The sequence below is a fragment of the Phoenix dactylifera genome, chromosome 8, assembly GCF_051530095.1.
Source record: "Phoenix dactylifera cultivar Ajwa chromosome 8, Ajwa_hap1_PhDact_Kaust_v1.1, whole genome shotgun sequence".
Lineage (NCBI taxonomy): Eukaryota > Viridiplantae > Streptophyta > Magnoliopsida > Arecales > Arecaceae > Phoenix > Phoenix dactylifera.
In genome coordinates, this window is record NC_143197.1 from 27,025,437 (window position 1) to 27,041,350 (window position 15,914).

The window sequence follows — 15,914 nt, forward strand, 5'->3', positions numbered from 1 at the left end:
TTACTTGCCAACTTTTTCTTGGCCAATACTTCCCTAGTGTGAAGTTTAGTTCTTAAAGCAAGCCAGAAAAATACCTTGATTTTTTCTGAAATTGATGAATCTGTAGTAGGAGTCAACCGAAAAGTTCCATTTTGAGTGAGCTTCCAAGTTTGTATGTCTGTAATCCTCGTAGGCTCGACACGAAAAAGGATGGCTTGGAGAGTTTCCAACTGTGCAACTTCCAGTCTAGTCAAAGGGCCCTTAGAGTCTAATTTTCCAAGTGAGATATCTCGATGATCATTGAGAACTAGTTGTACAATTCGGCTTCAAAGCTTTGGAGTAGAGAATATCGAAGAGAAAAGATAGAGATGTAGGGCTCACTCAAGAGTCCTCCCAAAATAGAACATCATTGCCATTGCCTAACTTGAAGGATAGATAATTCCATAAGGCATCTAGTTGCTTGCTGACATTTTTCCGGATAGGAGAGTGCTTTTTGGCACATCTCTTGATTCTAATACCAAATCGATTCTTAATTTCCATAGTCGATCTCAGTTTCTAGGTACTTTTGGGTGCCAAACTCTTTATTTTTGTTTTAAATTAATGTGATTAACTTTCTAAACTTCAAACACTCATTGAGTTACAGATAGTTCATTGAACATGCTTCCCAACTAGTATAAGAAAAGCATCCCAAGTACCTCTCAAGGCTTCAGAAGATGACACAACTGAATGCTAAATCAAAGCAACTGATTCTAGCCTCATCCTAATCATCTCTGTATGACAAGACTGGTGCTTGTGTTCTACTGTTCAAGTGGGGGTTCATTTACCGACAAATGGATGCAAGCAGCGTGCTCATTGGAGTCATCACAAAGGTTTGATGCAGTGAAACAAATGTCTGAAAGGATGTACCTCTATCAAAGCTCAAACTGTGAGAAAACTATGAGAGGAACCAATAATAGTTACTGAAAGCTGAAAACAAGGATGAGTTATTTAATCGATCTACTTATGGGAAATCTTGTCTCTGTGTTAGGTTAGTGTGCTGATATATAGCCTTCGCATGTGGAGGTGAACATGACCGATCGCATTATTGAGCTAAGTCTTGTACGTAGTTAAAATACTTGTCACGCTTCTGCCAAAGAAGTACTTGTCACAATGCGACATCAGGGGGAAATTCTTGTCCAAATGCGAATCATTCAGCACAAATTGTGTTTTGATCAACAAACACATAATGTGCCATTTCTTCGTCACTGGGTTGTTTTTCTTGCTTTTGTTTTCTTCTGGCTTTCATGATGATGACTTTCGGGATTCCAACTTATCAGATAACATGGTGCAGATCTAGGCTGAGGTAGGCTTGCACTCTTTTTTTCTTTTCTTTTTTTCTTTTCTCATTTTGAGTTCCCAGATTTATGTATGTATGCATGCATGTATATAATTCAGGATGAAAACCAAATTACTAGCATGCACTGCTTTGCCAAACCAGCTAGTGGGCACACTTGATTTTAGGGAAAAATTCAGACTTTGTATTTAAATTTGAGGGTCGAGCTTCCTATAATCTTAGACTTTAAACCTTATTTATTTGGCACCAGGTTAATCCTAAGACCTTTTTAGGAAGTTTGATTAATCCTGTATTTTGTGGTAAGAAGGAAGGGTAAGAAAAATGAAACAGCTTCTGCTTCTTTAGTCAGGTTCAAACTTGAACCCAACCCAGGCCCAGGGACCCAAGCTCTAAAATTCATATGCAACTTGGTTAGCTGCAAACTTGGTGATACATGCATTGACCCTTTAGATATAAGATGGCTGAAAGCATGTATGAAGCTTCTGAGCTCATTGAGGCTTGATCCTGTAGTAGATCCAAGTTAAATATTTAGCAATTTCTTGTTCAAGGTTTTCGAGCTGAGTTTAGATGCAAAGACAGAGAATATATTAGTATTGCTAAATATGAAGGCCCAAAGCTGAGATCTGCCATGGTTGAGCTCAGAGGTCAGCCTGAACAACTGAAGATTTTTCACTTATATTTCAATGGCAAAGCCCAGAAAACCTCTTAAAGGGGAAGATCATCACTTGCTCATGGTTCATTGCAGGTCAGATCGGCTGCGACCACCATCCCACAAGAACTGTCAACAGGCTGCACTGTGGGATTCTTCGGCACCTCAATTCTTAGAATATTTTATACTCTGGTTTTTGTGGATGTATTTATACTCGTATTATTTAATTTATCCAACTTATTGATAAAAAGAAAATGTTTTAGGAAGCTCGAAGACTGAACACAAAAATTCAGAGATAACTATGATGCTTCTTTCTTTTTCTTTTGTCCCCTTTGCCCATCCTTCCATTATCCCTTCTAAAGCACCTTTACTAATGGATCACCCTAACTCCTCATGAGTGGATGCTATAGTAGGATCTGATTAAGATCTTTTGTGAATAAGAAATAAAAAGCTAGGCACTTCCTCTGTCTTGCTTTTATAGGATTGTGTGTAGCTACCTTTTCCCTTATCCAAGCATGCTACTTGGTTTTCATACTCTTTGCGATTGTGAGCATGGACTCCTCTTGTTAACATGGACAAAAAGGACATGACTCGCATGGAAGACAAAAGCTATTGGAAAGGAAGCCAAGTGATTCCCACATGAGACTTCCTTTTCTCTAGCTAGAGACACCATTAAAGGTGGCAATGGGCCATGGGGAGTCACACTCAAGCTCAAGGTTGAGGAGGAGATTGCTCGATCAATCGTAGCCCCATCCTTGCTTCCTTTTGAGCCATTCATTCCTGATTTTTGCTACCTTCCTCTTTAATTTGGTGTTATGAACCCTGGCTACTTTGTAGTTCGGATTCTTCACTGTGTAAACCTTCAGCTGATCAGGTTACGTCAGCCAGGGCTCATGTGGCTCATGGAGCCCAAGAGGAGACTAAAGATATACGTTGGGTCCCACACCATCATCCGCTTACTCCAAGGTGAGATCATTCTTCTTTAAGATCTTCGATCTCTGGTTGAGAACAGAGGAAATAAAAGAAGGAAAAGAAGTGGCAGGCATCATGGTTGGGAGTTGGACTCCTATTTGCCATCTGATGTGGCAGCTTCCCACATCTTTGACAAGCTAGAAATGGGGCCCAGCATCGGTGCAAGGCACAAAGTTGTGACAAGTGATAAGTGAAAGGTTAGTCACGAGCAATTGGAAAGGCATGGTTATCCAAAGAATTAAAACATGAAACTTGGGCCAAGTATTTCAGAGCCCTGAATTGTGGATCCCAAAACGTCTAAGGGTTTATTGGCTAGATATGGTTATGTGGGCCACTCATATTTTTTATTAGTTTTATAAGAAGTATGTTCTTCCTTATCGAGAGATGGTGGCCCATCCCCCGGTCTTGATCAATGGCATGGAAATTTTTTATGGGATGTAAAGTACCGCACTTTTGGGAGCTCAACCGGCCGGGAAAGAAAACAGTTGATCTTGGATTGAAATAGGAATACAATTTTTATATGAAAGGTCAATATTCCATGAGAATAATAAAACATCTTTCGCCTATATTTATATAAAATATAAAACAACGATGACACTAGCAGCAGCAGCAACAATAACAATAAAAGCAAAAAAATTTAATATTCTATACACTGTAATGAAAAATAAGATATTTTAGTGAGTTATTTTCATGAACTACTTATTTACTTATAAGATTTGATTAATCTTCTGATTCATATCTCAAACCATGTTTTACATTGATATCCAATCGGAATTTTCTTCCCAGATGTAGTAAAAATAATGCCGTATACTTCGTCACGGTATCAATGGAATGTATGCTCTTGTTATGTGCCATATAATTGTTAAATTGAATATAATTATATATAAATAAGATGGCTAAATGAGAAGAATATTTCTAATTTTGTATCTCGTTCCCTTATGACAAGAATTTCATAATCAAGATCAATGCAACCAGGAGAAAAGAATTTGAATGTCAAAAAAACATTTAGGACTCGACCTTCCTGTGAATTGGAGAGAACAGTACTTGCCATCCAATTGATGATAAAGTCCATTAATGATTGTATATTTAGTAATGAGTATAACATTTATCGGTTTTGCCATTATAAACTTAACTAGCAAAAGCAAAAACATAAATCCTCCAAGAAATCCATAGAATGATAGTAGAAAATAAGATTATAATTACCATTAAGCATAACGAGATTATCCATGGTAGCCATTAGTTTTCCAGCAACTGCTTTTTTAATTTATCAAAATTTGGCTCTAAAAAAAATATAAGAACAAAAAATTGCTTATTTTGATCGTCTCTAACATACACAAAATCGGTGAAAAAAATATGGGGCTAAAATGATATGCAACTATATTTTGCTGCGGTCTAAATATTAAAGTTTTATTAAATTTCAATCTATATCTATTATAACATTTGGGGATTATTATCAATAAAAAAAAAATTTCAACATAGAAGCTTCGATATATACTTTAGCGGTTAAAATCACCACTTGTCCCAAAAGCTTAAGCTTGTAGTAGATTTATTTATATATTTTATATTTTCTTACACTCTTCTCACATGTGGGCCAGACTTGTCTTTTAATAGGTGAGCCTAATATGTGTTTTTTTTTTTTAATAATGAGATTAAAGAGTACAGAGACAAAGTTCAGATCTATGCTCTGATACCATGTTAAAGATCATATTAGCATAATAAAAATATTTATTCTTATATCTATTTGATGGGTAAGTTGAAGATCGTAAAAATAGATGATTTTTATCTCTATATTTTTAATGATATAAATGATGGTCAGTAACGTGGATGATTGATTTCCGTTTTGGAGTGCTGACTTGTGGATAAAAGAGCAGGTATACTATGCCTAGGGGGAAGAGTAATTGATCTCAAGTTTATATTAAATAAAACTAATATTGAGAACAGTGGAAAGGGATAAAGACAGGCTTTTCTCCAGAGAAAAGTGGCCTTTTTCTTATCCTCTTACCGACCGTAGCGAGACTGTGGGTCCCACTTTTCCACGTGGAGGGTTGCGAGAGGCCAAATATTCTGAAACGAGATTTTATTGGCTTGAGTCACGTGACGCGGGAAGGAGGGGAAGATACGGACACGGACGGTTAGGGGAGAGCAAGTACCTTTTCAAGTGGGGCCCGCTGTAGGGTGGTATAAAGGCCATGACGTGGTTGAACGACTCAGCCTCCTGGGTGACCGGCGGTTTCCGGTAAGCCGCATTGTGGCTTGGATGATGCCTAACGAGGATTGCTGATATTTTGTGGGATTTCCATCGATGCATGTCTCTTTTTATTTTTATTTTCCTTTCAATTTTATAATCTTATCAGATAATATGACCATTTTACCCCGTCAATCATCCTTCAGGTACTTTACAGACACAAGTTAGACACATCTTTAAGCATATACTGAAATTATTTTTCATAAATATAAAAAATATTTTAAAAAATCAAAAATCAAGATGCGAGCTGGATTCGGTGCTATTCAAACTATTTCATCGTCTGAGAGAGCGTTAGCCCTTGATCTTGTATTGAGATTCATAAATAAATATTTTTTAGTGCCGATGTTTTTATGAATCAAGGAACCTCTAATATCAAAAATTTTGGTGCTGCTTCAGGATCAATTCTTTTTGCTTAAAAATAAAAAAGAACCTTCGATAGCATAGTATTGTGTTGATGGAATTTTAAATAAGAGAAAAACTGATAGGATCAAAACTATTCATTACATACTTCTTCCTAATTTTTATGTGCACGATCCACAATAATTTTTATAGATAAAAGTTTTGACCAAAAAAAAATACTATTTTGAACATTTTATTGATTGGTGTGATTTAATAATCCATGAAAAATGCCCTTCTCTTTATATTAGTTGTGAGCATGATGTGTCTAGAGTAAAGATAAATGGAAGATCCTTTAGTAATTACTTATTTTGCAAGCATATTCTTAGTTGGTGAAATTGCAGTCATTACTTAAATATGCTTAATATTCTTTTCTTGCATGTCAGACATATATAAGATACATTGTCATTTCTTAGATACATTTATTTCTTGCTTCAATGACATGCATTTTATACATGCAAAAAGTCATATAGAAAAGAAAAGTCATGATGGAGAAATTCCAGTTGAAGCATTCAATATTTGATTGAATCACTATCTATTGAAGAGCCATTTTTCTAAATTGTACGTGCTATGTACATTAGATACACTAAATGATAGAATTTTATAGTCCCGTCAGCATTTCCTTATTAGCATGAGTTAAGCATGTCTACTTGAGCTTTGTCCAAAATTCTTTACTACTATATATCTAAGTCGAACAACGAATATTTAATTTCTTTCTAACCTAGACTTTTAAATCATGTCTCAACAGCTGTTGATGTTTATTTCTTTTTTTTTTTTAAATTCCAAAATGTTGGTCCTTTTACTCTCTTACCTCCCGCTTACATATACTTTAATTTATAAGATGCACCTATTTTACTTCTATATTTTTCCAAAATTGTAATTTGGAGAACTTATTTATAGCTTTTGCTTCTCTCTTGAATCATGCCTTAGTGGATTTAAAAGTATTATTTTTTTATTTTAGATTCCAAACCCTTAGCCTACTGTATTTTCAACTCTTATTTATTATCTTAATTTATAAGATGCACCCTTCTTACTTTTCTATCTCTTAAAAGCATAATTTGAAGGTTTTAATACACAAGAGTATCATTTTCAACTAAAACTACTTTCCACCAAAAAACAGAATAAAAAAATTAAAACCATCAACATGCACTAAATGTGCTACATAATGTGGATATATAGAAATAGGACATAAGTGCTAAATATCAAGTTATAATAAATTCATAGGATTACAACCATATCAATATATTAAAAAAAATTATTTTACAAACAAAGTGCAAGCAAGCACTTTGTCACCCTAGTTAAACAAAGTCCCCCCGCCCCCCCCCCCCCAAAAAAAAAAAAATTTCCAATCCATTGTCACCCTAGCCATTATCCAAAGGGCCAGCGGCAGTTCCGTAATATCCGCAAGCTTTTTTCAGATTAGAAAAAACGGCTAGTAATAACCTCTTCACCCCTTATCCCCGGTGACATTCACCGGCGGACGAGATATGGGACCGGGTGGGCCCGCGTCACCGTCCATCCCATCACCCAACAAAAACTGGTGGCTCCGCTTCCCTCGAGATCGCTGACTCGGATTCCCACCTGGCACCCTCTCCTCCCCTCCCACGAACACTCACGTACGCCCGAAACCCCCTTTCAGCACCCAAATCTTTTCGTGGGTCCCACTCTTTGTGGGTCCCGAGAGACGCTCGAGGAGTCTTTAGTTGGGTGTATTGAAATGTGGTGTAAATTATAGCATGGTTCCTCGCTCTAACCGGCATCTTCCGGTCCCTCCCGGTTTCTTTTTTTAATCCCCCGTTTCCCTTCTCTCTCTCTCTCTCTCGTGGAGAACGAAGAGGGGAGCTCGAAATCCTTGGATTTGGGGACGGAGGTGGAGAGATTGCGGCGAGATGGCGGACGCGAGAGATCCGGCGATCAAGCTCTTCGGGAGGACGATACCTCTGGCTGAGGGCGGGGGCCAGGCGGCGGGTGGGGAGAACTCCGGCCCGGCTTCGGCGACGGAGGAGCTGCCGGCTGTGGACGAGAAGGTGAGGAGACAGTGTGACTGTGGTTCCTTTTTTGATTTCCTAATCGTGTTCTAGGGTTTGAATGGCAGTTTTCTGAAATGGTTGATCTTTTTGTTCGTTTTGTTCAGTTGATTTTCTTTATTTATTTCTTGGAATTTCCGGTGATTTTGTGGTTTGTCTTCTGTTTCGTTGATGAGATGAGTTTTTTTGGATTCTTGGTTTTGGTTTGAATGGATATATTTCCGTCGTAGTTTCTTAGTGAATGATGTATCTGTATATGCTTTTAGGGTCCCAATGGCAAAAATTCTTTTTTTTGGTTTACACTTTGATGATTTCTAGCTAGTGGATACAGCGAATCAGTTCTTGGGCTTCTATTGCTAGTCTTGATTGATGTTCTGTTTGCTAGTGGTTCGAATTTTGGAATTCTTAAAAAGATAAGCTGTTCCACATTTTTCTTTAAAAAAATTGGAAATTGATTCGTTTTCGGATGATTTTGAATATCAATCAGAAAAACCCTAAACCTAACTTTACATATCCTTTGTGTACCATATTGGGCTAACATGAATAGATTCAATAGATTCTAGTAGGTTGCCCTGGATATAGATTCAAAGCTTTAAAAAAAAAAGAAAGAAAAAGATGAGATTCCAGCCTTGGCTGTAAATTTCTTATAAGTCCTACTTTCCTTGGTAATATTCTGAAAAAGGATATGAATCCCATTTATGAAACTAGTTTAGCACCTAAGAGCGAACTACATCTCTTGACAATGGGCCCTTTACCAACAGAAACCTCACCGGGTGAATCAGTCTTCAGGTTGGTCATAACATTGCTTCTTTTAAATTTAGAGGGAAATTATGATGACTTTTTTTATTTTTTAAGTAATAATATTTTAAGCTATGTTAGGAGAATTTGCATGATGTTGCAAGTATTATTTGGCCACAGGTCCAATATATTCAATGATAAAAGGAACATTTATAATGAATCAGGAGTAACTTATTTTTTTTATCTAGTAAATCATGAGTATGAGGCCAAATAATCAACAAAAGAATGTGATTCAAAAGGAAACTGAAGTTTAATTTACATCCGTTGCATGCATTATAGTGCTTTAGAGATCGTTGAATGATCAAGGCAACTAACAGAATATGAAAAGGCAGCAATTATCAAGTAGTTATCATATCAAAATTTTAAAGAGTTCATACATGTGGGTGTCCACTTATTGTCAAAATCAATCTCATTCAGCACCAGCATTTCTCCACTTTTCTCCTGCACTAGATGCAGGATGAAATGTGTACATGGTAGCAGTGCTCAGCCTGAGAGATAATCAGATGGCCGATCGACAATACCTTCATATATCTCGAAGAGGGACTCTTCGGATTCAAGGATGCTTAACTATAGAAATTAAGAGGCGATTTTATACAGATTAACAATTTGAAATTTATGTTTACAGAATTAGTTTCAATGAGGAGATCTAAAATTAGAAAACCCATCAGAACTGTAAGGTGTTCCTCTACTAGGAGGAATAGGCTTTTAGTAAAAATTGTTTTGCAGACTCTTTTTCCTTTTTGGTTTACATATACAATCAGTGATGCTTTTCTCCCTACTGTTTGCTGCATTTTTATTCCACTGCAAAGTGATTTAATTTCGTTCTCTGTTTCAGGAAGAAAGCAGAGAAGTCACAGACACTGAAGTCAAAGATTCAGTTTCTGATGCAGCAGAGGAGTTGGACCAGACTAAGCCAGCTAGCTCTTCTGGTTTGGACAATGGCAAAGAAGATGACCCTCAAATGTCCACTAATGATGACAAAGCAGTGGCAGATCCTAAGCCTGGGAAAGACCAGACTGAGGCCAAGGCCTCCAGCCAAGAGAAGGTGCTCAAGAAACCAGACAAGATTCTGCCTTGTCCTCGCTGCAGCAGTTTGGATACCAAGTTCTGTTACTATAACAACTATAATGTAAACCAACCTAGGCACTTCTGCAGGAATTGTCAGAGATACTGGACTGCTGGAGGGACAATGAGGAATGTTCCAGTAGGTTCTGGAAGGCGAAAAACTAAACACTCTGCATCAAATTACCGTCGCATAATGATGGCATCTGATGGAATGCCATGTAACCGAGTAGATGCTTCCGACTCAAGCAGTCATCAGGCTCATCCTGTTGGTCTTTCTTCTCCTACGAGGCCCTTGAAAGGAAACGATACTGTCCTCAAATTTGGTTCAGAAGCACCACTTTGTGAGTCCATGGCCTCTGTGCTCAGTCACGGAGAACAGAAGAGAAATGCTGAGATAGGCTCTTTGGCTGGTGGAGAAGACAGGGAAAACCCCTCTTGTGCATCTTTTGTGATGGCCTCTAACTGTGTGGAAAATGATCATTCTAAAATTGCAATTCACAATGAACAAAATGGCTTGCAGAGCTGTTGTAATGGCCTCACTCCTATGCATCACCTTCACTGTTTTCCTGGGCCTCCTTGGATTTACCCTTGGCCTCCAGGATGGAACAATATGAGTTCCATGGCTGCAGGTCGGTGCTCTTCTGAGCTGGTTTACAGACCAGAGAATGGCAGTCCAAATCCGGTCCCATGGTGCCCACCAATGATGACTAGTCCTGCTTTTTGTGCACCTACTATTCCATTCCCATTTATACCAGCTTCATTTTGGGGCTGCATGCCTAGCTGGGCCAATGGAACCCTGAATATTCCTTGGGTTGGATCAAATGGTGGCCTATCACCACCATCATCAGTAAGCAGCAGCAGTTGTTCCGGCAATTGCTCTCCAACCTTGGGCAAGCATTCTAGAGATGCTACTTTACAAAGTGAGGAAAAAACAGAGAAGTCTCTATGGGTTCCCAAGACACTGAGAATTGATGATCCAGATGAGGCTGCAAAGAGCTCTATTTGGGCAACACTAGGTATTAAACCTGATGAGTCCATAAAGAAAGGTGGAATATTTAAAGCTTTCCATTCGAAAACTGAAGGCAAGGATCACACAGCAGGTGCTGCTCAAGTCCTACAGGCAAATCCAGCAGCATTGTCCCGATCACAGACGTTTCAGGAGTGCACATGAAGGGTTTTGCTACAATGGTTCCTGTGAAGAATTTCAATTTCAGGGACTATTCATGCAAAATGCCCTGCTTGAATTAAGCATACTGGAGTTGCTTTTATTTGTGGCTCTAATATGACATCATGTATATAAGTTATTTGATAAGGGATGACCGTTTTCGAGGGAAGGCTAGCTTCAGAGCTAACTTGTGCTTTTCCTTGAGCTGCTGCTGGAGCTGGTCATGTTGTGAAGATTCTCCATTTGCTCAAGAATATATGTTGTGTATAGTAGAGGAGAAAAGTTATTATCTATAGCTTCTCTGAAACATAATTTCTTACTTGTTACCTCTTTTGCATTATGGGCTGGATGTTTATGTCCAATTATATTAAGAGAAAAGGATGGATTTTGTATATATCTCCAATCGCTGATGGTTTGAATGGAGGGCAGAACTATGAAAAGTATAGATCCGACTCCCTGAACTCTTTTCTATATGAGATCAAGGTATACATTTCTTGTCATGATTTTATATGATTTTCTCCTATTCAAATATTGCATTAGTTCATGCGACTGTTAAATTGGTAATGTTTGTTAGATTGTTTTTTAACTCTTCAAAGTATGACATCTTTGATGGCTACGATGAAGGAGGTTGAAACTTATGGAACTTACTGTTGCTTTTATAAACTACCATCTGTGTTTCATATTTGATGAGAATTTGTTTTTCGTACTATTTTTGGTCATGGTACTTGCTTATCGCTATCAAGACTTAAGAGTGTCATGGATACTCACCGAAAAGCTTAGATCAATGTTGAAGTGCCTTCAGATGGTAAAAATAGATCAATTTGGGGCCTTTTTCATTGGTAAATAGGATGGGAAATTTTGCCTGTCTGGATTGATTGCTTGATTTTATGGTTTTTGCTGTTGTTATATATTTATTTTTTCCAGCATTCATGAATTGTGACATCAAATGCAAATGTTTGAACATTGTACATTTCTTGCCATAAATCTGTATTCTGGCAAATATTCATAAGCTGTTCTTACTTTTTACAAGAAAATTTGTGTGTTTCTTAGTTAAGAATAAGGATTAGCAAGGAGGCAGAAACGAATGCCAATTAAACTCATAATATGTGCATAATGTGTGAAAAATTCTGCGGTTGAAGGTCCCATTCATATTCATACAGTGATACGGCAAATTGTCTTAAAGGTCTAGATCTGCAGCTTGGTGGACATGCCACTTAAACCCGGCAGATGTGTTGAAACTCCGGCATAATTCAGGTGTGTGACATATCTAGGAATTGGAGAAGTTCAAATTTGGTTGGCTTCTTGACTTGAACATGGGTTAGTTTTGATTCCTGTGTTCTGCCAGTGTCTTGGTCTTTGAGAGCCCGAGTCTCATCAAACTGAGGGTAATCCTTCAGTTGCATGGATTGTCTCTTTTCATATGAAGGTGGAGAGGAGAAAATGTGAAGGGAAAGGTTGCTGATGATGGTAGTAGAAGAGAGGAGTAGACAAGCGGGAGAGGAAGGGAAAGAGGTGACAGTGGAAGTGTAGAGATGGGAGCAGAGGGGAGGCAGAAGTAATGCGCGGAGAGGGAGCCAGGAGGGGGAGGAGATTATCTTGAGGGTTCAAGAAATTAGAAGAATTATGATTTTTAGGCCGATGTTTTAGCTCTATTAAATATTATATATTGTATATCCGGGTTGGAAATTCTAATTCTTGTATTCGGTCTATTTTAACTTTTGATCGTGCTAACGTTCATATCAAGATTTGCTATCTCAGGTCCCGTATTGATACTATTTTATCAGTATCTCCAGTATAAAAATCGGTTCGATGTACTAGTATGGTACGGTATGGTTACTATTGGTATATATGGACTGGTACGGTTGTAAACCTCGGACTAGATGGACCGGCATGGACCAAAGCCGACGGTCCATCTGGAAATTTTGGAAGGAAGGAGGTGGAGGGCGGCAACTGTTGAGGCGGTTATAACCGCCTAACAGCCGCGGTCCCCCACCCCTCTGCGATTGATGGAGGGTTATAAAAACCCATGGAGTCCTGAGTACAGGACCCCATCGACTACACTCTCCCTACTCCTCAGCTTCTCCCTTCTGTGCAAGGAGCCAGATAGCAGTGGCACCGGAGGAGGGGGGGACTGATAGCTCGTCGTCGCACTGCGCCACCGGAGCAGACACAGCAGCTCGCCGGAAATATTTCACGGCTTATCGGAGCTAGGTAAACCCTAACTCTTCTCCCCATTCATGATTTACATGTTAATAGCTTAGATCCGAGGATTAACAGAGAAAGATGGGTAGGGAGATGATGTAGAGGGGAAGATCTTATTATGGGCGGTATTCATCCGGCACTGGGTCTATTGACCGAAAACCATTGGCGGTCCATGTTGAAGAACCTTCCCCTCCACTCAACGGTGACTTCCCCTTCCCATTAAAACCCTAGATCTAAAAAATCCAAAAATGAACCTACCTCTCGATTCATGGGGATGGTTCTCGGCTTGTACAAATCCGATTCCCATGGAGGGAACCAGTTTGATTGTGGCTGGAGGGAATCAGAGAAGATGGACCGAAGGGCGATTTCCGATGGCCATGGACGTCGTCGGCTCGGGCCACCGTAGACGCCATCGGGCCGACCGCGGGTGTCGGCCGCGCGTTTCGCGAGCATCACCGGCTTCGGCCGGTCTTGTCGCTTCCAGATGGGTGGCCGTGACCCATCTCCTCCACCGGAGGTGGAGGAGTAGAGCTGCCAGTCGGGCCACGGTTGCCGCAGGTGGGACCCCGACCGCCGTCGGTGCCGCCGGTTGGCTGCAGCGCCGTCGGCTTCGGGCTGGCCTCATCCCGAGCACCCTTCCGAGCTCGTTTCGTGGGAGAAGAGGAGAAAAGCGGAGGAGGTCGGGATGGAACGGAGAAGGAAGAAAAAGAAGGTTCGGGAAGGGAGAAGAAGAAAGAAAAGAAAAAGAAGAAAGAAAAGAAAAGAAAAAGAAGAAAAGAAAGGAAAAGAAAAGAAAAAAAAAAGTGGTGGGCTGAAATGGGCTTGATTTCCGAAGTGGGCTTCAAATAAACTTGGCTTTAGAAGCCCTGGCCGGGCTGGGCCCTAATTCGAGCCCAGTGTCCTTAAAACCAAAACTAACTGGGCCTGAAAAGCTCAAATTTTAATATAGGAACTAAATTGAATATAGTTTGAGGCTAGGTTCCCTTTAAATTAATTAGAACTGATAAGGTTTAATTATAAATTAACTAATTGTGTTTCTGGGCCTGAATACAAATGGGCCCAGTAGTTGAATCAGGCCAAGGGTCTGATCCAGAACCTAATTAAACGTCGGGCCTGAATGCAAATGGGCCCAGACCTGAACCAGAGGGCAATTAGGTGGAATTGGCTGAGACCTGAACCAGAAGCTGGATCAGACCTGAATCAGAGGTTGAATCAGGTTTGAACCAGAAGCTGAATCAGACTTGAACCAGTAATTGAATCAAATCTGAGCCAAGAAGTAGATTAGACCTGAACCAGAAATTTAATTAGGCTACAGACCCGAAAATAAAATTGAGTCCTATGGATGGGCTGTAAATGACTTTAAGATTATAAATAAATAGAAATTAAATGTGCAAGTGACATGTAATTTAATGATCTTGCTAGGTATTGGAGAATTGGCATTTGATGAGCAAATTAATATAAGTAACCTGTCTTAATCTTATTATGGATCATGTATCCCGTTTTATATGATGAAAAAGTATTATTTATAGACTTGGAATTGTGTATATGAATTATGGAAAAGGTAAGTAACCCGGATATAATCTTATGTTTTATCAAATACTTGTGACTATTTGATTATGAAGTTGTATATAATTATTTATATTTTCACAAAATTAGGATCCAACATGTGTTAGCAAATGATTGCATGATTTTGGATAAATAGCATCCATCATGATTATTATATTATTTACACATGATTATGATGATGTAGAAAGATGCATGGAAAGAAAAATAAAGTTTTCAGTATGATCATGAATTTTATTCAGCATGATGCCATTATTCACTTTCCAATGTACCGATGAGAAAAGATTTATGAAAAGCATGATATATTTTTTAAGAACTCTCAGATTGCTATGCACGACCCCTGCCAGTGGGTAACAGTAACTAGGCATACGACCCCAGCCAGTGGGTAAAAGTAACTTGGCTTTACGACCCCCACCAGTGGGTAATAGTAACTGGAAAAAGACCTGCCAACGGGGAACAATAGTTGGCAAAGATTATGGCCCTCGCCAGCGGGTTACAGTAGCTCGGCATACGGCCCTCACCAGCGGGTTATAGTAGCTTGGTTTAGACCCTGCCAACGGGGAACAATAGTTGGCAAAGATTATGGCCCTCGCCAGCAGGTTACAGTAGCTCGGCATACGGCCCTCGCCAGCGGGTTATAGTAGCTTGGTTTAGACCCTGCCAACAGGGAACAATAGTTGGCAAAGATTATGGCCCTCGCCAGCGGGTTATAGTAGCTCGGCATACGGCCCTCGCCAGCGAATTATAATAGCTTGGTTTAGACCCTGCCAACGGGGAATAATAGTTGGCAAATATTATGGCCCTCGCCAGCGGGTTATAGTAGCTTGGCATACGGCCCTCGCCAGCGGGTTATAATAGCTTGGTTTAGACCCTGCCAACGGAGAATAATAGTTGGTAAAGATTATGGCCCTGTCACGGGTAATAATAGTGACCATAGCTGCACTATCATCTGAGAGCACGAATTTCAAAGTATGAATAATGATGGGTATGGATTTCAAAGCATGAATAATGATGAGTACGGATTTCAAAGCATGAATAATGATGAGTACGGATTTCAAAGCATGGAATAATGATAAAAGTTTTATGATGCATAGCCATGTTTATGAAGTTGCATAAATGGACATGCATAGTTTTATGACTGGTTTGTTATATGAAATGCTTACTTTGTTACAACTGTTAGTTTCTTAAATTAATGCACTAGTATGAGAAAATATAATGCTTGATCAGATAAGATTATGCATGGTTACTTACTGAGCTTGATAGCTCATACTCATTTATTTATGTTGTTACAGATGAATAGAAGATGCTGGGAACGAGGAGCGTGACATGCTTCAGGATTATGGGGATAAGAAAATGACACATTAAATGTTGCTATTTTTAGATGCTTTGTAATCAATCTTTTATTGATGAAACATTTGAAGTTTTAAAGTGGCTGCGTGTTATTGCGGGCAAAGGTTTGCAATAGCACGGCCGTGTCATGATCCGAATTTGGGGCGTGACAATGGTAAACTTTATTTCTC

At 39.2% G+C, this 15,914-nt stretch overlaps 1 protein-coding gene across 1 annotated transcript; it reads left to right on the forward strand.

The window, feature by feature from the left end:
• Positions 1-7,320: 7,320 nt before the first annotated feature.
• LOC103709094 (cyclic dof factor 1-like) lies at positions 7,321-11,137 on the forward strand. Its single transcript, XM_008794291.5, has 2 exons — positions 7,321-7,601; positions 9,235-11,137. Exons 1-2 carry the CDS (start codon positions 7,464-7,466, stop codon positions 10,633-10,635), a joined length of 1,539 nt encoding a protein of 512 aa, XP_008792513.3. The 5' UTR covers positions 7,321-7,463; the 3' UTR covers positions 10,636-11,137.
• Positions 11,138-15,914: the final 4,777 nt, after the last annotated feature.